At 42.4% G+C, this 22,730-nt stretch overlaps 1 protein-coding gene across 2 annotated transcripts in view; it reads left to right on the top strand.

Annotated features, from left to right (window-relative positions):
* Positions 1–14,289: 14,289 nt before the first annotated feature.
* Positions 14,290–22,730, top strand: part of REEP1 (receptor accessory protein 1) — a 71,301-nt gene continuing 62,860 nt past the window's right edge. For both annotated transcript variants that reach the window (XM_049833163.1, XM_049833152.1), the window contains exon 1: positions 14,290–14,494. In XM_049833163.1, coding sequence (XP_049689120.1) covers positions 14,463–14,494 — 32 coding nt within the window. In that variant the 5' untranslated portion in view covers positions 14,290–14,462. The remainder of the gene's footprint in view (positions 14,495–22,730) is intronic.

Below are 22,730 nucleotides of genomic sequence, written 5' to 3'. Positions count from 1 at the left end.
AAACAGTAACTTCGGAACACACTTGAAAAAATTCTTCCTTTCAGCCACCATTAAGTAACAGTACTTTTCTCTTGTACTTGGTATCACTAGGAAAAAAGCGTAAGAGGCTTTGAGTAAAGAGAAATTTGAATTTAACAACATGTGTGGTAAAACTCAATAGCCAATTTTATAACTTATCAATGTTTAAAAAATTCCACATTCAGGCATTTAAGCCTACTTCTCTTCATATAAAATCTGGACGTGCTATTTGAATGTTCCTGCTTGAGAATTGGTCTCCCACCATCTAAAAGTATTTGATATCACCAATCACAGACTCTTTGCAAGAAAGGGACATTTTATTCAGAGTAGGGCCAGTAGCTAACATTAACTGTCATGGCACTATGTTCTCAGAAGATGTTATCTTGATATGTGGGGGCAGTTTGTTTTCCAGGACTCTCTTGCATTTCCGAGATAAGCCTACGAGTTTGTGTGCAGTTACAACAAACAATGATCAGTGCAAGGCCTTATGGATACTGTTTTTTAAAATCTCTACTGTAGCAACATTTAAAGGTCTTCATTCTCAATCAAAGCCCCTTTGGATAGGAGTCTGTACAAGCACAGAAAAAAGAATATAAAGTGCTTCATCTTCTAATGGTTAATGATGAAGGTGTAAGGATGTGTAATTAAAGTTGAAAGTGCTTATGGTCAGACTACAAAAATACCAGCCATGCTAACTAGAAACTGGGCTTTGGGCAATACCTAACAGTTTCATTTCTCCAGTATGTCTTGAGATACAGGGCTAAAGAGTGATAGCAGACTACCAGAAGCTTTCTTACTCACTAGCACCAAATTGATGTAGTTTAATTACACCTTAACTAGCTAAAGTAGATTGGTTATTATTCCTATTCAATCTAGCTCCAGTTATAGCATAAAAAGGTTAAAGCCTGTATAAGCTCTTTCCTCAGGTACAGTCATGTTACCTCAGCACACTTCACATGGATCAGCTTTGCAAGACTAGCAGGACTAGTTCCGGCTCTTTTTTCCATGCTTCTTTCTTTACCATAAGTTAAAATAAAATAGTTTATATCTTACATTAGTTAATATTGTCTCCCTGTCTAAAGCTAAAGGAAGTAGGTATTCTGACACAGAGTACATTATAATGCTATGCAATTAAGTTTACTTGCTGATGGAAAAATTCCATAAGAAATGCTGAACGTACTCTCTTCCACTACCATACATATTCTGCAGTGGGGATTAATTTGCTTTTCTTTTGCAAACTATGAGTTAGTAGGGCTTAAATTTGCTATCACAACTGTAGAAACAGGAAATTGTGAGAGGACTTTTAGGAGGATAAATCAGAATCAACTATTAAATTTTAATTGACTATTAATTTAACATTTAATGACTTAATTATTTAATTGGATGTTAAGTATTGCCTGGGGATTGGGATTAGATATTAAAATTTTCAGATTAATTCTAAAGTTAAACAGGTATTTATAGATAGAATGATGCAATAACCTTTAAAGAATAACCACGAACAAACATTAGACATAAAGTGTGGTTAGTAATTACATGCTGATTTTGTTTTTCCTTGGCTGCTCCAGATGGAGAAGGCCTGTTTTGGAAGGAAAAAGTCCTTTCCCTTCAGGTGTTAATACATTATCAGTTAATAATTCAAAGAGTTTGGGGTATCATTCTTTAATAAAAGAACGCAGATCAATATTATCTTGATGGATGTAGTTGAATCAAGTCTTAGAAACCACCAGCACAGGAGGATGATATCTGGGTTGTATTGCTACCCATGTACAAAAAGAGCCACTGAAAGGTAGGTAAAGCTATGCAGTGAACTTTAAGCAATGTTATTTAACAAACTGAGGAAAATTGGGTTTTGTTAATTAGCTTTACCTCCAAAAGCCTTACAACAAACTGAAAGCACGTCATGTTATTCATATTCTGCTACTTAATAATGTCCAGGCTCTTTCGTCATTGAAATAGCATAACCTGGATTTAGCAAAGACCAGTTAGCCTTCACACCATTCCCTGCTAATGCCAGAGAGGTTGTTCAAGTTTATTATAAGTGCTTCCTGCTGTCTCTTTTAAACAAATCTGTCTTGTAATTGAGCTTCTTCCCTTGAGAGAAAAGTTACACCTTTCTCTTGTAGATCTGACAAGAAATTTCGGCAACTCAGGCTCCTGGGTATGTGTAGGTATCAGGTCGGTGAATCCTAGACTAGGTGATGGAAATTTTTCTAATATTGAACTAGCCTGCTACATACTTTTCGAGGCTCATTTTGACAAAATTCACAGTGCTGCTTTTGATTTTTCAAAACCACATGTGTATTCTCTTGAAAGTATTGGGGACGCTTTCAGCCTCGGTAATTTAATGTTGGTTTTGATAAAACAGTGAACATGGGGAGAAGTAGTGATTATCGTGAGTTACGAGTACCTGCAGTTTGGACAAGAACTTTGGTTGTTCTTGAATGTGTATTCACTTAAAAAGAGGCTCAGCCTTTTGACTGGTCTGTGAAGAAAGCACTGGAGAGTGATCTTGATCGCTAGGTTGTATGTGCCTGAGTCTTGCCCAATGTACTGCAAATCCTTCCACTCCCCACAGAGAACGCTGGCTTTCTTGACTCTAGTTCTTTTGTCCTGCCACTTACCAACTCTCCCTTGAACTGGAGCGATGAGAGAACTGGAGCAGGGAACGCTGCATGTTTTACCTGCTAGTGTAGTAACTCTGATTCCAGTAGGACAATACAGTATCTTTTCATGTCAAAGGTCAACTGAGAAATAAGTCCTTTGGGGTTTTTTGGGGGCTGGGGAGAATTCTGCATCTTGTTAACAAATGTTAATGTTAACAAATAATGTTAATACAATGTTAACAAAGCTAAAGTAATGCTACTAGCTTCAGCATTGCTGAAGAAAAAAAAAAAGAGAGCGAAAGGTTAAGATCCCAGATATTGGTGAATATAAAGCTGGGAATTTTTAAAAATTGTACATTACTAAACATGACCTAGTTGGTATAGCACAGAACTGGGAGCCAGATCTGGAATCTAACACTAAGTGTGTCATTAGGCAGATAATTTAATTCACCTCATTTCTCTGTAAGATGGGGATAACAATAATCATTCTTATGAATTGCTGTGTTGTGCACCTGAAAGATGATGAGTATTATAGCTACTAATTAAGCATTATTTTAATCTTCAAATTTCCTTTTACTTTTAAACTTTAATAAGTGTTTGTGCTCCCTAATGCCAGGGAGGAAAAAAACATGATTGTGAAGCAGCTGCTAAGAATTTTTCCCAGAAGATATTTAATATTAAATTGGGATTGAGTCATCTTTCAGATAAAGGGACAATGCAAGAAATAATATGTGAGAGTAGAGATTTTTAATAAAATATATTCAAAGCAAAATCAAAGCAGCTGACACACCTGTGCCTTCAAACTGGCTCCCACCTTCCCTGTACTCTCTCAGTCCAGAAATTTAAAATGGGCATTGTGATTTCTCTGCAGCTTAATTAGAGAGAGCAAATGCAACAGTATCACTTAAAAAAATAGGTACAGCTGTAACTTACAGATTGTTACTGATGCTCTTTCAGTCTCAGCTCTCCTGCCATGTGCTGAGGGGCTCTTCCCCTGCGCCACCAGCCAGTCCGGCAGAGGGGAGCACTGTATAGTTGTAAGGCCACTGGGGCAGCAACTGAATTCCAAGCTGAAGCCTGCAGTGCAGCTGGGATTGATACTGGCACTGGCAATTATGATACACCTCACTGTATTTATCACTGTAAACACTTAGTAATTTCCTACTCCTCTCTGTAAACCTCCCCAAGTCAACTATATGTCAGTGAAACTTAATAGTGTCTTTTCCCTAACCCTGCCTCTTCACAGTTGTCAGAGACTAATGGCTGTTCTCCAAACCCTAGACTTTGGCAGTAGAGGTTTGTGCCTAAAATTAAAACAGTAGTTCTAAAGCAAATTCCTGACTCCAGTGAAACCAGGAATTTCATCGGCTGATTTTTTTAAGAGATCATATGTCAGCCTTGTCTTCTCATAAGAGGAAGATTGCAATCTGTCTTGTCTCTCATCTCTTCTAAAAAGCATAAGAAGGCAAAAGTTCTTTTCTTGCTTCCCAGTATCTAATGCCCTAAATAGCGTAATTACCTAACTGCAGTTGTCCAAAAAATGGAAATGACATTTTCCAGTGCCATTTGCTGCAGCATAGGTTTCTAGTGCTGCTTCTTACTCCTATTTCCTATGCATAAATTATCACAGAATAAAATTTACAGCTGCAGTTTTCTAATGAGAATATCAAAGACACAGCCAAGTTACTCCAGGCTGTCTCTCTTGTCCAACAAACTTGGACACATAAACAATGAGGAGTAGCTTAAAACCTGTATGTCTACCTTGGGCTGGCTGGAGATGGATTTGTTTCAAAAGCAAGTAGAAAAATATTTTTGGTGATTGAAATAATTGGCAAAGCTGAAAGGGATTTTATAAATGCAATGTAGGAAAAAAAATTCAGCAGATCATCGGAGGACTTTGAATTTTAGAAGGCACGATTGTATGTCAGGTGTTAGTTTCCCTGACTCACACCACTGAGCTGATTAGCATTATGCCTCTGGTTGCAGCAGAGGTAGGATGTGTCTCACTCACTTTGTATAACATGTAGGTCACAAACTGCCAATACAAAAAGATTATGCATTTAATGAACTTCATCCACCAGCAGGCATCTCATTGTCTAGGCTTACTCTGCAGGGAATGAAGAGAAGCATCATCAGAAGGAAATTCATACTAAAATAGGTGTATAGAATAAGTGGGACAAATTATCCCTCAGAGATGTCTGATCTTGCTCGTTTGCTGTAGAGGTCCCTGATTATTGACCTACGTTCCACCCTTTCTTTTAGAGTAAATGCCGAACTAGATACAAAGGTAGGGTGGGATGATGTCTGTGCTACTCTTTGGCTTACACATTGTTGCCCAAATTAGTTAGGCATTGAATTAATTTTTTTTTCTTTATCGAAAGCTACTGGGAGTAAATGCTAGTGTGAGGTGCTAATGAGCTAATAAGCAGTAAAGTGTATGTTCAGGTTTCACAGGTTTCCAGTGGTACAAATGACCTTACGAACATTAGAAGAATAATGTCTAAAGGCAGGAACCACAGGAATTGGTGGTGGCTGTAAAGGGTCTTTTAAAGAGGGGGAAAAAAGAAAGCTTTGTTCTTAAAGTTCATTATTTTATCAGAGTGCTTTAAATACATCTATTGTTCGCACACAAGGAATGTAAAGTAATCACTTATGAGCACAGGCTATAAAAGATACAGTTCTGAATGTTTGCATGTAGCTATTCCATAGCACAGTGTGTTAATTGTGCTGTGGTACCTTTTCTAGGTTTACCATCATAACCTATATGCTTGCTCCCCAAATATATTTTGGATAGACTCTTTCAAAGTTAGCAAAAAGTGAATTGAGAAAATGAAGGCTTAACTAGCATTAGAAATGTTGCTTTATAAGCAGACTGTTAGCATAAGAAACCAGGGTGTGCTGTAATTGTTAGGACTTTATGAGCAGGTCATATGAACCGATGGCTTAAGAAATGCTGGGTTAGAGCAGGTGTCTAGGAATATTGCTACTGGTTCACTGTGTGGAACTGACATTATTACTTAACCTCTTTACAATTATATTTTCCTCTCTGGGATTAACAAATATTTACCCACCTTTAAAAAGTACCTTCTGTTCTTCAGGGAAGTGCTGAATAAATACAGAGTAGTATTACCATCATCAGGTAATCCTGTTAATCTAACATACACCCTATGGGTATGTTGAATATGTTCCATACCGCTTGATCATTGTAGTTAGATTAACAAAGTATATTACAGGGATTAACTCTTAAGTAATGGCTGCAGCTGCCCACCATGTGTGTTTACTGTAGCCCCAAACCAGGGTTTGAAATCCTCTTGTCAATAGTGAATAAAAGGAATGCGCTTGACTTCTGCAGAACCAGTTTTCCATTCAAAAGAACAATGTCTTGACCTGGTCGTTACCAGTAAGAGGTTTGTAACACAACCTATTGCACAGCGCTCTGATAGCTGCTGTGCTGCTGGCACCAGGGAAGACAGCTTCAGTGCTGAGACAGCTTCAGGTCTCTGCCTACCACACCAGTTCTGCAGAGCTGATGTAAGGTTAAAACTATCTCATGTCCCACTACGCTGTAACAGCCGCAGCTCACAAAGTCATGCCTAGACTACTTTATAAAATATTAGCTGGAGACAAGGCCCTCCCTAGTGTAATGCAACTTCAAAGTTGGCCCTGCTTTGAGCTAGAGTTTGGACCTGATGACTTCCACAGGCTACTTGCAACCTAAATAATTCAGTGTTTTACAAAGTCAGGTGTAGCCTCAGCAGCAAGGAGCTCAGCATGAATTGAAAATTACCCCCTGGCTACTGAGGACATACTTGTGTAGCTGTCTCAGAGTAAGAGCTCTGTGTTGCTACAGCAACACCTTTATCAGTGCCCTAACTGGTTTCAGGGTAGTTCTGGGAAGACCGTATGATTCGCTGGCCTTGGCACACTTCTTATGGGATATAGATATGCTTTCACAATCCTCCTGTTGGCAGTGCTATTCACTGGCTTTATTTTGTCCATTTCATTTCAGTGGCACTTGGACAATCTCTGAGCTCTAATAGATTTTGGAAGTATTTTCAACAGAGGATGGCTGAAATGGGGTCTGAGGGATAAGAGAGTATAGAAAACACTCCATCACCTGCAAACATTGCAATTAAGAGTCTCTTATTGGAGTGTGGAGGGAGAGAGAGGGAGAATACATGCTTGCAAAAGCTTCTCTTAGCAGCTTGAGAGGTTGGAACTTGCAGTTTTCTGGCTGGAGACTGATATGGAGAATGGAGATTGAGGACAAAGGCTTAGTTTTTTGTTGTTTTTTTTGTTTTGGTTTTTTTTTTTTTTTTTTTTTTTTAAGCAGTTGGCTGTTGTCTTTTTTTCTCTTCATTATCTTTATAAAGTAGTTTGTGGTGTTGAAGTATAGACTTCTAGGAGTCCGAATTTCCATTTTTGGCTGTAGCCTTTTCAAATCTTGTGCTAAGCAGTTAGACTGGATCACTGTTTGTGGAGAAAAACTATTGCCACTTTCCTGGGTCAGACATGCATCGTTCAGAAATGTGTTAGAATATTATTGCTTCCTAGTACCAAATGTTGGGAGTGCTCTATATGCTATTCCCCCACCACTCACTCTGACCTTTGTAAGTTGTAAGTGGGTGCTAGCCAAGAAACTGTTATCTGGTCTCATTAACAGTGGCATTGAAGTGAGACATTTTAAGTCTTCAAAAGGGAGTAACGTTTATAGAGATGGGGTACTCTATAAATAGCCAATAGAAGGTAACTTGAAAACTCTTACCACATTGGGTGTATTTTTCTTTTTTTTTTTTTTTCCTTTTTTTTCCCTTTGTCTTTTTCCTGAAGCCTTTAAAGTTGTTTGTTTGGATCCTGCTTTTTTTCTGTTTCAATTTTGGAGCTCAGCCTTTTTTGTCCCTGGGAAGACAATTCTTGTTCTTGCTGCCACACAATGAGAGAGAGAAGCAGGATGATACTGCAAGTTTTTCATACACCCTGACTGCAGAGAAAAAAATTAGTTATATAACTTGTCCATATAAAGAGGCATATTTTCCCTGACATCCTTTTTACTTTTTCCAGAATTAAATAGAACTGGAACTAGCTTAGTGTGGTGGAATTTCATGTTCATGACTATACGTAGTATGAGAATCAGTATCTTTAATATGTCCCATGCTTTGACAGTCAGCATTTCTCTTTGCATTTATAACTGAGGAGAAAGCAGTTATAAAGCAGTGGGTCATTTACACACCTTGAGAGGAACCGAACAGGACACACATGGGAGAGGCAGGTATTTTGTGGCATATGGGAGGAGGAGGAAAGCCCTGGTAGAAGTATGGGAAAACCCCTGTAAAAATGAGTGCGCTCACAGTGAGGTTGCTGCTCACCTGCAAGTACTCCTGAGCTGCTCCTATGGGAGGGCATCTGTGCCAGTGCAGCTAGTTTCCTTCTGCCTCCCTTGGGGCTCTGCGCAAAATTGAAATCTGTAGTTGCCACGTCCTGGTTTGTGCTGGGATTTAAATTGATCCTGAAGGTCAACAGCAACTTTTTATTAAAACTTACCATGAAGTAGCACTTATAAAGTTATTAAAGCACATTTTTACAAAGCCACGGTAGTGTAGTAATTGCTTAGTAGTTACACCTATATACAGGATACTGCTAACCACAGCAGTGCCTGTAATACCAAATTGGTTGGTTAAAGGTGGTTCAGAAAGGGATGGCAAAGAAGCCCACTTTGCTTTCCTCTCTTAGTGCGTTCAGTTTTTTTGTTACATCAGTCCATGAAGACAGCCTGTCTCTAGAAGCTGCTAAGACCAGTCGGCAGTGGTTCTTTAGCTTTCCTCTAACATAATTAGGGCTATGGATAGCCTCCTCCACATTCCTTCTCTGTTTCCTTGAAGGAAACCTTCTCTCTTCTGCTCATGAGAGAGGCCCCTTTCACTCGCTATTTACAGCTTTTTGTTACCTTTAGCATTCCCATCTGCACGGCGCCTCAGTGAAACCTCAAGGCCATGCACTGACCATATTTCTCTCAACATCCCTCTTTAGCAGATGCCATGTTCATACTAGCACTTAATTACCTTCCTCCTTTCTCTCTGTGTCTGCTTTAAGGGCAAGAACATGGTCAAGTCATCCTTTAGTACATTTACAATTGCATTGTAGTCATTGTTAAACTCTATACAGTAATAAAATTCAAAAAAGACCATCATTCCAATGCAAGAATATAAGAATTGATACTCTGGATCAGACCAAAGCTCTGTGCGTCTTTAGTATCACCTCCCTGGCTGTAGCTGATAATTAGGGGCCAGAGAGGCACATCAGCAAATTTAAAGAGTAACCCTCCCCTGGTCTTGATTCAGTATGCATCATCCACAGCAGTTTGCCCAGGAAGTGTCCCTTTCCTTTTCCTTTTTCAGAATGATTAAATGTCCTGTTTTAAAGCTAGAATAGGCTTGGTCTTGCTGCTGGTTTCCAGTCTTGAGAGTATGCCTTATTATTAGAAGTCACCTTTGCAGTTCTTCTTTTAGAAGTTTCCTTTCCTTAACAGAGTGAACATCTCTGTTGTGCTTGCCTTTTCACTCCAGCAGACATTCAGAGAGCTAGTGTTCATGAAGAAGAAAAGCCTCAAGAGGAAGATGGTGAGTATCTGAACCTGCTATAGGGAATCCGAAGTTGACATTCTCCCAGCATCCAGCCAAGATACCTGAGCAGCATGTCTTCCTCTTTGTTTGCGGTCTTTATCAGATACGTAAGTAGGTTCTTGTCTGGCAGGGACAGGGGTAGAAGTGCTTCATAAAAATAAGGGGGTTGAATGTCACATCCCTCAGAGGAGGCAGTGTCTCTTCTTACCTGCTATACCAGGAGGCTATACAATTTGATCTAGAAGATTTGTCTTCCAACAATCTGTTTTCTGATCACCTTTTTTTTTTTTGCTTACATATAATTCTTTTATTGAACTGTTTCCTTTCTGTTTACATTTCTGTTGTAAGCTGTCCATAGCAGGGTGTTTAGGATGTAAACAGTGACAGGCAGATCATTTGGAGACATGGAGTAGACCTGATGGTTGTGTGTGACTAGGCTGAGGTGGAAAGATGGTAGCAGGTAACGAGGGACAAGAAAACTAATCTGAGTGTCAGAAGTACTGTAATAATAGTGGTAATTTATTAATGTCTTTATTGGCTTTTAAAGCTGAAAAAGTAAGTTCCAGTCTAAGATACAGTTATTTTTTCATCAATTTATAAAATGCTGTAATCCAAGCATTTTCTTCATTCTGAAATAGTAGAGTGGGAAACATGCTGAACTAGGATAATTTCCCATGGAGCTGGAGGGTCTGCAGATGCCTCACAGCCACTAATGAGTTAATCTAAGACATGTGGATTTATTCCAAGGCAGAGGCATCTTGTATCATGTAAGTTACAGAAGGAGATATGGGAGGCAAAGAACAGACTTCTCAGAAGACACTTTTGACACACTATTTGAGGTATTCAGAGCTTAATATTTGGAGATACTGAGTACCAGTGACTGATCTCTGCACTGCAGAGCTCTGTGTTAGATTATTTGGGGCTAAGCTGTCCCATTTTGGTTACCTAAAGCCAAATGATACATTCAAGCATGCTGGTCCCCATGTTTTCCCCAAGCTCTTGTAGTTACTCACTGAGAATGAAGGGTGCTTCTCAGCAGTCACATTTCCCAGCTCAAATGCCAGACCACACCACTTTTGAGTCAAAATAGGCATTTCTTAATCTCTCTTTGCTAATGGTCATAGCTCTGAAGCAAGTAATTCAATAATAAAGATGGAAAAGGCAGCCAGGAAATGCTGACTGTCTCCACATACTTCAACAATACTCCCCCTAGAGTAGCATTAACCTTTTCCTATCTAGTCCATATCTGTTTGTAAAGCTGTAGTTTTAGAAATGGACATTTTTCATTACTGTATTCAGGAGCTTCATTCTTCTTGGATTTTTGCTCTAAATGTCCATGTTAAATTTTCAGGGTTTTGTTTAGTTGTTTTTTCTTTTGCTTCCCAAGTAGGAGTCAGGAGATAAATGCAAGAGATCACCCATTTTCTTCCAGTGGGTGGAAGACCAAACATTTCTCTTCCAAGGGGCTGAGCATATGTATCTATGTGTGTGTGTGTGTGTGTATATTCCTTAATGGCATGCAGAATATCTGTTTCCTGATCAAACTATCTTTCTTCTCCTGATACCTTTTAGGTACTGTAACAATACTATACAGTATGTGTGCACTGTTGCTATTGCATGTGTATTTTATTTATCTTTATATTCATTTTGTTGTTTTGCTTTCTCCACATGAACTTCAGCACCTAAACATCACCAATGTTTATTTATTTACTTTTTTTCCTGATATCAGTTTTTCCTGATATTTTTCTCTATACCTGGGGACAATTCCTAGCTAGGTTGTCTGTTCTTCTCAAGGTGTGCTGAAGTACCTCTCATGTAGGTTCGATCCATTGGAGGACATGCCTTCTTGAAAAGAGTTGTCTGCACTTGCTACTTTCTGACCTTTTCTAGATGTGGTAACAGAGTGCCCTGTGCATGTATATCAGTCACTCTTCTTGTTCTGAGAAGTCTTGGCTTGGCAGATGTTGTTCAGCTGTGAGGCTGACATCCCCCCTCCCTGGGGCCAAAGAGGAATGAGTCTGATTATGATAGAGCTGTTGGGGGGGGGTCTGACTTTTCCATGGCTGTGAACTGCTCAGAAAAAGTAGTTGCTAGGAGAAGGCTGCAGAGTATTTAGGGCAAGGGTGGTGGCTCTGCCTTCATTAACAAAGCTGGGCTTTTTGGTTTTTTGGGAAACAGAGATCAAGCCATCTCATGGTGAAATCTGCATAGGATTTTTCACTGCCTGACATTCTTCCACTGCTAAAGCTGTTCCAACATGTTCCACTAGCATTGGGTGGTGTCTCTGCTGAGCTGGCTGTGTAAATTAATTCGTATCTGTCCCTACAGCTTTAACTTTTCTTGTGTCTCTCCATTATTTCTTTATAGACTGGATCAGATGGTTTAATACCAAATGAAAGGCTTTCTTCAAGAAAAGCCTCTTCCCAGGATGTTTGGGATGTCATATGCCAAGCTTACAGTCACAGGGCTATATGACTGCTATCCTAAGACACAGCCCATGAAGAGTAAGTAGGGGGGATTGTAACCCCTCCACTGATGACTCAGTGGAGCTGAATTTCTCCCCTTCACCCTCTATTTACCAAATAGCTATTTAAGTAAAGCTCCCTGCATTCACATTGACAGGCTCCTTAGGTTTTCCATCACCAGACCTACCTTGTTAACTATCTGTGTACATTTGAGGCTTAAGATCAGTCAACAATCATCAGGTGGTGATTGTGTCAGTTGTGTACAGAGCAGCAGCATAAAGAAGGGGGGTGGGGTGGGGTGTCCTGTGTTCTGCTTACCCCTGTCAGAGAGAGCTGCCAAGCAGAAGTATCTTCAAGCCTTTCTGATGGTTGTTGCCCAGAAAAGAGAGCTGCAGGTCAGTAGTGATGGTGACTAGCAGGAGTTGCAGGGAACATGGTGAGCTGGAAGAGGTTGGCAGGAGCCAAGAGGGCATGAGGCTGAGTTATGCTCTAGGCACTAAAATGTTTTGCTGCAGCTTTGGGTTTTGTCCTCTGTGTTATCTCTCTTTATGACCTGGTATCTTCTCCTGTTGGTCCATTTTTCTATGCTTGAAATACGCAGCAAGTACTAAGTGGCAAGTTCTGTGTACTGCGGTGGTTACACAATATTCATGCAGAGAGATCTGTGCCTTATACTTGGTAATATCACATCATTAACTGTAATAATGTTGTGAAGTGTCTGCCAACATGCAGTCTAAAATCTCGCACTAAATAATCGTGATAGATGAAAAATCTTGGCTAACGGATCTCCAAGTACTTATTTGGCTATGATACACAAGCAAGACAGCCACAGGATGATTCACTGCCTTGAGAGTTTGCGCTAGATGGCCTAATGGCTTCTTTTGGAGAGAAGGCAGTTCTTCCAGAGAGCAATCTTGTCTGGAGAAGACAATTAATTTCCACTTGCTTGTTACAACAGACCACCCAGTCCTGTCTTTGTGGTGCTTGTATAGCAGTCAAAATGCTGGCTGGAGTGATGCTGCCACTGTAGGTCCTTGCAGTCCCCGAGGCAGGAATGTTTGGTGGTGGCCCCGTGCCTCCAGCTGTGGTTCACAGCCTGTTTGTAACCAGAAAATACCGGTGTTTGTAGAGGAAATGCTGCTGTAACCCAGGGAGGTGAGTGAGGAGGTGACAGCTTGTGACAAGTCACAGCGTGATGTGGAAGTTCCCTCTGGTGGAGGAACAGACCCACTGCAGAGAGAAGAGCAATGCGGCCATGTAGATGCTCCCCCTAGAAGATGATTTTTATAGGTGCTGAACTTTAATTACATGTATGTCTATACCTGCAGCTTTAGCTGAAGACTATGGGTGTTATTGGTTTTCTGGGGACCAGATTTAGAGAGCCTACGTAATAAAAGACGATCCTGTTATGGAGGACTTTGAGCGGAGCAGAAGGAAGGTATTAGGTAAGGGCTGGATGTCATGTGATGATCATCCTCCTGTGGAAATGGACTGGAGTGTGAGGATGGCTGTGGCCCCCTGGGACTGGAGAGGTCTGTGATCAGCTCCTAGCTCTGCTGCCTCTGGTTTGAAATGTTCCGTCTCTCCCTAGAAGAGTTCCTCACAGGTTACAATACACTAGGGAATGTCAGCCTCTTTCAGCTATGCCATCTCAGAATGACAGGAAAAATTCGCTGCAGATGCACAGTCCTAGAAAAGAACAATGTGTCGGGTGTGGAGGCAGGGATCCTGCAGAGCAGCCAGGGTGGCTGGAACCCTGGCCCTAACGCCTGAAACTGGGCCAACTGCTCCATGGAACAGCCTCCAAGTGAAGCTTGGGGCTGGTCTCATGATGGCAAGCTTGAGATCTAAGGATTGCTGCAAGACTAAAACACATTGTGAATTCCCATGGGGACGTGTGCTTCTGATAGAAGAAAAAAAACAAAGTAGTGGGAGATGATTTCTGGCAGTCTGATCACATTTGGCATCTGCCAACGTAGCAAAGGAAAAGAAGAACCCAAAGGAAACCTAGGGAAGAACAACCTGCAGGTCGAGCCAACATCTGTTGTTTTGCGTGTGGGCAAATGTCCCTCGCGGAAATTGGACTTGATAGCCTTGACACGCCCTAACGAACACTAACGTGGAGGAGAGATTGCTGGCTGTCATCACTGACAGCGACGGGAATTCAGCGGGATGGCGCGGCTAATACCCTTGTCGCTTGTGCCTGGAAACTTTGGGGCATGGAGGGGGGTCCGTCTCTTCCCGTATATCCGAGACGCTCATCGACACCATGCCTCGGCTTTGCCCTTACTTTGATATGAGCGGTCGATAGGGTTTGCTTCGCGTCCCGCTCGGTTGCGGCGGTCCAGAAGCTGACGCGTGTCTGCCCCATGCCGCAGCGCGGGGAAGGGACCCCCGCCCGGCTGGCGCAGCCGCCGCCCTCTCCCCGTCCTCCCTCCGCACGCTCCCCGTACGCCCGGTGGTCTCCCGCTGCGGAGGCCGGCGGGGTCTGCTCCCTCCTCCTCCTCCTCCTCCTCCTCCTCCTCCCGCAGCGCCGAGCACCGCGGGGGGCGGCCGCGGGCCCTGCCCAATCTCCGCGGCCGGGCCCGGCTGCGCGTTGGCTGCCGGCGGCGGCGCCGCCAGTGAGGCTGCGCTGAGGCTGCGGGGCCGGATGGCCGAGCCGCCCGCCCCGCTCACTCGGGCGGCGGCCGGCGGCGGGCGAGGAGACGGGGCGAGCCCTCCCTGCCGGGAGAGCCAGCCCTGCGGCACGCAGCGCCATGGTCTCATGGATCATCTCCAGGCTAGTGGTGTGAGTAGCTGCCGGTCGGCACCTGCACGCGTGTGTCGGCGTGTCCCTGCCTGCGTGTGGGGTGTGCGTGTGTGTGTGTCTGTGCGGTGTCCGCACCGCGCCTGCTGCCTGTCCCGCTCGCCCCTGCCGTGAATACGCGGTGGCGGCCACTCGGCTAAATTTAGCAGGTTGTTGGTAGGGATGGGGCGCTCGGCTGGTCGATGGGTGAGGGAGAAAATAGGTGGGTCGAGAGGTATTTTCCGGCGTGGGAAAATTATCCGGGGGGGTTGGAGGGCAAAATGCTGCCGTGCTGTACAGCGCAAGGTGACAGGGGAGAAGGAGGACGGTTGGCATCGCCCGCTGCTCGGCGATGAACCGGCTCGGGGTCGCCAGGGGGAATCGAGCATCAGCGGGTGGGAAAATGGACGTGAATTTGGGCAGCGGCGCTTTGTTAGCGGGGCTCGGCGCGGCTGGCTGGGACTCGCGAGGGGGCGTGGGAGAGGCGGCCGCGGGGTCTCCCAGCCGCTACCGCTGCTTTCTTCTCGCTTTTTTTGTAAAAGAAATATCAAATATTTCGTTCTTCTTTGCAACTTGCCGCCCACCCTCTCAAACGACGTTCTCGATTTCCCTTTAACCTGTCAGCCTGGGAGGAGAAGCATGTGGTTCTTTGCACTTGTCCTACAGCTTTTCCATGGCTGGAAGTGCTGTAGGTGGGGATATGTGTAGAAATTCCCTGGAAATTATTCCGAGGCAACAGGGGAAAATGGAGCAAGCATGACGTATATGTTCATCTGCCCCACCTGAGAAGAGATACAGCGAGAAAAGGGCATTTTTGATGCCACTAAGAAAATTCCGGTGTGTGTGAGGGGGGTGTTTAGGCTTAAGGTGGGGCAGCAGGATGGCTGATCTGTCTCCCTTCTGGAAACGTGGCTGGTCAAGGTTAGTGCACTGAATCAGATGAATCATTTGCCAGTTTTCTCTGTCTGGTACATATACTGCCGACTCAGGAGAACATCTGTTGTGCTCTTAAGTTATTGTAGAGGGTCTGCAAGGGCCTGTCGCTGGTCTTTGTCTGAAAGAAACGTGCCATGATGTTGCACCATCAGCATAGTTCCAGAAAGGCGTTTTCAAGGGCTCCTCTTTTGCCAAGTGAGATAAAACATCAAAAGGAAAACTCACCTTGATCTTAGCTCTCTCTCTGTATCACTAAGAATTTGGGTGGCTGTCAGATATGAAGATTTTGGGGAGTTCCAGAGTTGAATTTAGCCCCTGGAGGTATTATCATCTGGATTCAGCTGCAGCTGTTGCTAGCCATTATTTGGTTTGCACTTCATTCTGGGAAAGCGTGTTAAATATTTAGGTGATTCAATTTGAACAGTATAACTGTGCAGATATCTCTGACAGCAATGTGAGATGTAGTGTGTATTGTCCAAGGCTGCTTTTCTTTCTTCTCTACTAGACTAATATCCACTTTGAAAAAACCTGTCATCGTGTAACCCAGCTAATCTTCAGGAACAAAGAATGTCTACAGAGAGATGGTAGTTTAACTTACTTGCCTCGGCACACGCATGTACACACGGGTGGTTTCATCTAAGACACATGGACTGGGTAAAAATCTGATAGTGGCAGGACACAGAGCAGTTGATATCTGCAGTCAGGTAATTAGCTGAACATACAAACCTTCCCATTCTCTTCAGCTTTATTTATCTGAATAGCATGTCAGAGTATGAAATCAGCTGTGTAGAGGGTGGTACCAATTACTTGTTATACTAGAATTTCAATAGCAAATAACAATTTGAATACACAGTCAAAATATTAATCATTTAGTAATCACAGTAATAATTAAAAAAGAATTTTGCAAGGAAACCTATGGCAAGCCAACTTGATCCCCACTTTCTTTGCACTGCTACTTAGTATATCCTTTAAGAATGTTTTGCACTAGGAAGTGCTAGTTTGTTATGATCCCAGCAAGAAACTCGGACTCTGTAGAGTATTGCTTAAAATACCATTTACTAGAGCTAACGTTATAAAGAAAAAGAGGAGAGTATAAATAATCTTACATCCCTTCAGATGCTGGAAACCCTGAGCTGCCTAACATGGAACAGCCCTCCGGTCTGGGCGCAGCACACCATACAGATCTGTCTGTGGAAAGGTTAGCTTGCATTTTGGTCTTTTAAGCCCTTATTTTATTTTCTTTTTAAAAACAAAACAAAAGGCAATTCTATTCATCATTTCTACTGTCAAATGAAAAGGATGTTCACAAGAGAACTTGTTGCTGCACTTTTAGATGAAGACAAACAAGGACATGCAGGTGGTTTAATTGCTGGTGACCACTGTGGACTTCCTACAGGCTCCTTTGTTACAATTAACCAGATGAGTTGATCCTGCATCCAAGGGGGGTGTGCAGCACAACACTGGCCAGAAGGCCAAGCTATACATGCAGCACAGCACAGGCCTGCACCCATGCAGGTTAACTGTTAGGTGACTCACTGACTCCCCAGTGTACAGTGGTCTTCAGATTAGGATCATGGCAAAGATTTAATCTATCTAACCTGGTTTCCCCATCTCATTATGAATCACTAGTTGATCCATCAGTACAGACAGCTGTGCTCTAAGTAGGATAGCCACCTGGTTGTTTGTTTTTTTTTTCCCCTGCTTGTGCCTAGTTAGTTGTTTTTTCATCAAATCTTACTACTTGATAAGGATTATGAGGAAAGTGTTGTGGTTTAGTCACACCGTGAATATTGCTTTGTGCTTTTACAACGACTTCTGATCTCCATGTTATGTCTGATATGACTCAGCTAACAGAAAGGGCTTTAAAACAAAAAGCAAGCCTTTGCTTTGGCTCTTGGGTGCTTTGTAGCTTCTGTTATCCCTGATTTGGTTGTCACTGTCCTGGCAATTTCAATTTCCAAAGTGTTGCTGAAGAAGAGTGTGAGCACTTCTCACCCACTTCAGTGGGAGGTCAGGCAGCATACTGCAAACCATCTCCTACATAATTTCAGCTTTAGTGTTTGGACTTTGTGCTAACGCTGGTCTGGAGTGCTGGCTTGTTCTATTCTGCCTGCAGAGCTGTGTGCTGATAACGTCCAGAAGAGAAATGATAGAAACCTCAGAGTAGCATCTTCTACTGCCATAGCTGTGTGTTAAAGTTGAATACTTTATTATTGTCAGGATCTGCACTTGGTACTGTACAAATGTGAAACAAAATTATAATCCTGTCCCTGGATATCTTTTTCCTTTAAGAGCTCAATTCTCATCCAACTAAAGTCCAGGTAGTTTTTTCACTTACCTCAACAACAATAAAATCAGGATGTTCTTTTTCTCATGGTAGTAGATTACAGGTGACTTTTCCACCAAGGGGTGTCTGGGATCACTGTAATTGTGATTGTTGCATCTTGGAGTTATTAGTTGCTTTGTCTCTCACAATAACTGCAATGGGATAGCATCGTTATTCATGGGTTAATTACAACTCCTTTTTTATTCATCATCTGTGAGTAATCTGAAAGGACATCCCAGAACACCTGTATTTCAGTTTCCTCATCTGTGAAGTGTAATGAACTGTGCTGAATTTATCTTCCCTGAGGCAGACCAGAAGGGATCAGTGGCATGTCCTACCATCTACAGTTTATTGCTATTCATTTTGAAGGAGATTCTTTTTTTGCTTCAAGTGGTAGAGGCCACTCTAGCAGAAGGACTTGGGATATGTCTTCGTTATTGCAGTCCATTTCAGCTACAGTGCATTTCACTGGCAATCCTAGGTGGTTACTGGTCTGCTGTACCTTTTGGCTGTTGTCTAAAAGCATTTTGAAGTTAAAAGTGGTATATATAAATGCAGCTTATTGTATTTGCATGGAAATGCTATTCTTTCCCCAGAAACATGGAACTTGCTTTCTGTGCTTGGGATCATGCAGAACAGAAAAACAAGTTTTGGCTCTAATTCTGAAAGTTGGGCACATCACACTGCCTGTTGAAAGCCTTTCAATCTAGAGCATGTGGCAGAGGAAGGAGAAGTCCGTAGAAATGAGGCTGGATCAGACAGGTCATCAATAGTTGAGATGATACTGTGTGACTTAGGCATTTGAATTCCTGCTGTGAGGAGCTTAGAAGCGCATTACAAATTATTATGAAATGGTTAAATATGTTCTTCATGGTGGAAAAACCCCAGCCTTAATTATGCTTTTTTTCCAGTATTTGTTTTCTTTTAAATCAAAGTATCAGTAATGGCCTGTCTGATCTCTCAGGGTTTGATGTGAAATAGGGTCGCAGCCTCAGATGTTCACTGGGAATTCCTGTCCCTGTGTGGAAGTAACAGGGATCTGGGGATTTATCAGAGGTATCCTTTCTTCTGGCTGTCACTGGAAGCAGGTAGGTCTGAAAAAAACCAAAGAGGAACCAAAGAATTCTTTAAACTGATGAGTGAAATTTCCTTCCTTGTCACAATTTCTCTGCTTTCTCTTTCTTGGTTACTGTGATGCCATTTTAGCACGGGTAGGTGAGATTGGCCACCCCCATCCTTAGCTGGTATAAATCCATAGTGCTGCTGAGTCAGACGTTGGTTTAATCAAAAGGCACTGCTTACATCAGTAATGAATTTCCATTTTAGAGAAACTTAGCAGATCCTTCCTTCTCCTGTTTATTATGTGTATGGGAAGCCTGAAGACATTTATGAATGGAAAAAAAAAAGGTCATGTAATAGAGATTATATGATGGTAGAAAAGGATAACTTGCATCCTCTTTACTAGAGGCAGGTAGTGACAGGATCTGCTCAAGTAGGCAAGAGCTGTTCTCATGAAGGCATAGCACAGACCTGTGCTTTTGGTTATTGATATGTCGACATTAGCCTCTCAGTTGATATATACCACATATATGAAGGTCCTTCTTCACAGTCTACATTATTTACTTGGAGCTGGCAGGTGATGTGAAGGATTCTGGTTATTTATTGCCCTGTATAGGCCTCAACACCAGTGATGCGAAATTATGTGAACATACAGCAATGGACCTAGTGTGGCTTGAGCTCTCTGCTGAGGCTGTGGGGATGAGTTTGCAGTAGACTCTTTTACATGCTCGGGAAGTGGGAAGGGCAGACCCCCTGCCATACATGCAGAATTTGCAAAGAAATGTTACCTATACAATAAGGTGGTGTAATCCCTCTGAAACAGATCTTGCAGTTTTGCACTGCTGCTCTCCCTCGCATGAAGAGCAAGTGGTCTCTGTGGTTCCCAGCTCAGCCCGGCATCCACCATGTGCATCTTTGCTGCAGCCTTTACGGCTCTGCTGAGGGGCCAGAACCTGTTGGTGACAGTAACTGACAGAGGAGCATCCAGCACAGGTGCGACATTTGCTTTGCCCTTCATGTGAAATGTGACCATGCTGATCACACTGCAGGGGATAACGCTGTCTGCTGCTTTGTCAACCGTGACCCAGATTTTCCTGCAGAAGCACAGATGTGCTGGAAATGCGCTTAGCCCCAGTGGGGAAGGTTTTCTTGCACATGAATACACTGCAGATGTAATGCTGGTTTGGTAAGGGAGCATGTTTTACCAAACTAGAAGTTGTGGAATATGGCTAAGAGGCTTGGCCTTTGCAGCTGCCTTAATACAGTATTTTGCCTTTGTGGGACCCTTTCCATTTCACTGTATTAAAGCACTTTGAAGCATTAATTTAGTATTGTGTCATCAGAATGCTTTTTACTGCTATTGTACTGGTAAGGGTGCTGAGGCACAGGGAGATCAAGTGATGTGTCCAGTATTCCACAGAAAACCGGTGGTAACAGGTAATAAATTTCCTCCAAGCTCCTTGGTTGATAAGTTAATGAAAGGGAATCTGATCAAAGGAGTTGGGCATTCTGTTTGTGGTTCGTTTTGTGGATTCATGATGGGTGTGAGAGGGGTAGAAGAAAACTACAGACTTAAATAGATGCTGGTTGAAGCAGTTGAACAACAAACGCTTAAGTATTCTGAATAATGACCCATTCCTTTTCAGATCCTCAGTGCTGTTGTCAGTGTCACAGACAGCAGAATGCAACAGCCAGACTGCCTAACTCAGGCTACTAAGTTGGGCATTACACTACATAAAATAGGTTATTTAGTACCAGCAGGGACATTTAGAGCCAAGTTACTCAACCTGTGGTCCACAGATGGCTGACAGTCCACAAAACATCAGGCAATCCATGAAAATGTTTCAGCTCTAAAAACAAAATCCTCGTACAGGCAGTTGTCAGTTATGTACTGATTGATATAATCAGGTGATACTATATTTTACCACATTTTTTTAGTTGCAAGTTTTGTAACTATATCTACTGAATTACAGTTTTGTAAAATATTAACATTTCAACATTTTACCAATTCCACGTGACTTATTGTCATCTATCGTTAAGCAGCAGTGGGATGTAAAGTGAGCTGTATGTTTCTTTCAAAGGGTCAGGTGGTCCAGTGATTAGGAAAGGTTGAGAAACACTTTTTCATGCTCTTATTGCAGTTAATAGAGACAGACATCTCTAAGGAGCTTCCATTAAAGGTAACATGTTGCATAGAGAGCTGTTTGGTCAAGAGGAAATGCTTGGTACAAAGAAGACAACGGAGGACATATAATCATGCCTCCTACTTCTTGAGCAGTTGCTTCTAGGTACTAAGCAGTGCATTTGCCTTTCTGCTTCCGTGCTTTCAGCAGACAGAGGTAGTGTCTTGGGAAGTTTTAGGCTAATCATAAAGGTAGGATGAAGAGTTGAGTGCTGCAGAAGCATTGGCCAGTTTGTATTGCTGTAGAACCTTTATATGTGAAAATTTCTTCTATGTCCTCATTAGGCAGCTAGGATCTGAGTCTAGATTTCCTTTTGTTGACTTGTCCACTTGACTTGATCAGGGCCATTCAGCAGTTTCCAGGTAGGTCTTGTGAGATGAAATGGCTCAGTGGAGGGATGCATCCGTGTAATTGGGCTCTTTACAAGCAAAACACTTGTATGGCAAAATCTCACTTAAATTACCTGTCTTGTTGAAGTTAATCACATGCTGCTTTTTGCAGAGGAAGGAGTCACATACTTTTGTTATCACCTGTATGCTATTTCGATTGTAAACTCTTTTGGGCAGGAAGTCTCATTTAGTATTTTGGATTTTACAGCACCCTGGACAATGGGGTTTAGTCTCTAGTTGGTTGTCCTAAGTTCTGTAGTAATATAAAAATAAGTAATGTATGAATAAATGCAACTCTGCCTTCTAGGTGAACCATTTGAGACTGATCCTGTGCTCCTTGGTAATTTCTTTTTGACGCTATTACTGGTACAGTGTTCATGTTCTGTTTTGGCATTTCACATGCGTGTAGTAAAACAAGATTCCTGCTCTGAGGAGCTCCTAATTTAAAACGATGAATTATAGGCAAAACAGATGGTGAGCAGAGTGGTGAGAATGAACTAGAAGAAGCGACAAAATGAAAACTGTGTTTTATCTTTCCATGACGTGTGCTTCTGAAGAGAGGGACTGAGATAACAGGACATGCCTGCTCATTCTGCAGGCAGGACCCAGGACGACACTCCAGCCGTGGAGTGGCATGCCAGAACTAGAAACATGGGTGGTACTTTCCCAAGCTTCATACAAGAACCACTCCATCTTTTGATACGGACCTCAGAGCAGGCATGTCTCCTTAGTAGGGTACCCTGCTTTTTTTTTTTTTTCTTCTTGTATACACATTTTGCAGGATCTAGATGGGGAGGACAAGAGATTTTAATTTGATATGTGTGGTAAAGCAGCGACCTGCAGGCTGGTAAAAGCTGCCACATAGCCAGAGGAAGGGCAAGGATGGTACCGAAGAAGGAGAAAAGATGGTTGTACGGTACGTAGAAATGAACAGCAAGGATTGTTTCCAAAGGGACACACATTTATATGGAGGCAGAGGATTAATTGTCAAGTTGGAGATTGACTCTTGGGAGCAACAGGGGGACAGCTGGGAATGCTGGCCTGGTGTCATGCTTAGTAAAGATTTGTTTCTTCAAATGCTGCCTACTTGCTTGCTGTGTCCCTTACTGCTAATGTGCTAATTGCTAATAAATAAACAACCAACCAATTCCAGAGAAGGAATCAATCAGCTGGTCAATAAAGCTGCAGTCTGTCTTTCCTTTTTCTCTCTCATGGAGCCAACAGTAATCTTTTGCCTTCCAAAATGGCAAACTCTACAGGACAACAAAACCAGTATTGAAGAACCTACTTGTGAGGAGCTAGAAAGAATGCCCCTCATGTCTGGAATTTTGTGCCTTTTTGGATGG

The sequence above is a fragment of the Accipiter gentilis genome, chromosome 3 (genome assembly GCF_929443795.1).
Source record: "Accipiter gentilis chromosome 3, bAccGen1.1, whole genome shotgun sequence".
NCBI classification, from domain to species: Eukaryota; Metazoa; Chordata; class Aves; order Accipitriformes; family Accipitridae; genus Astur; species Astur gentilis.
Note: the sequence above shows the minus strand (reverse complement) of the source record. Positions and strands in the feature narration are given on the sequence as shown.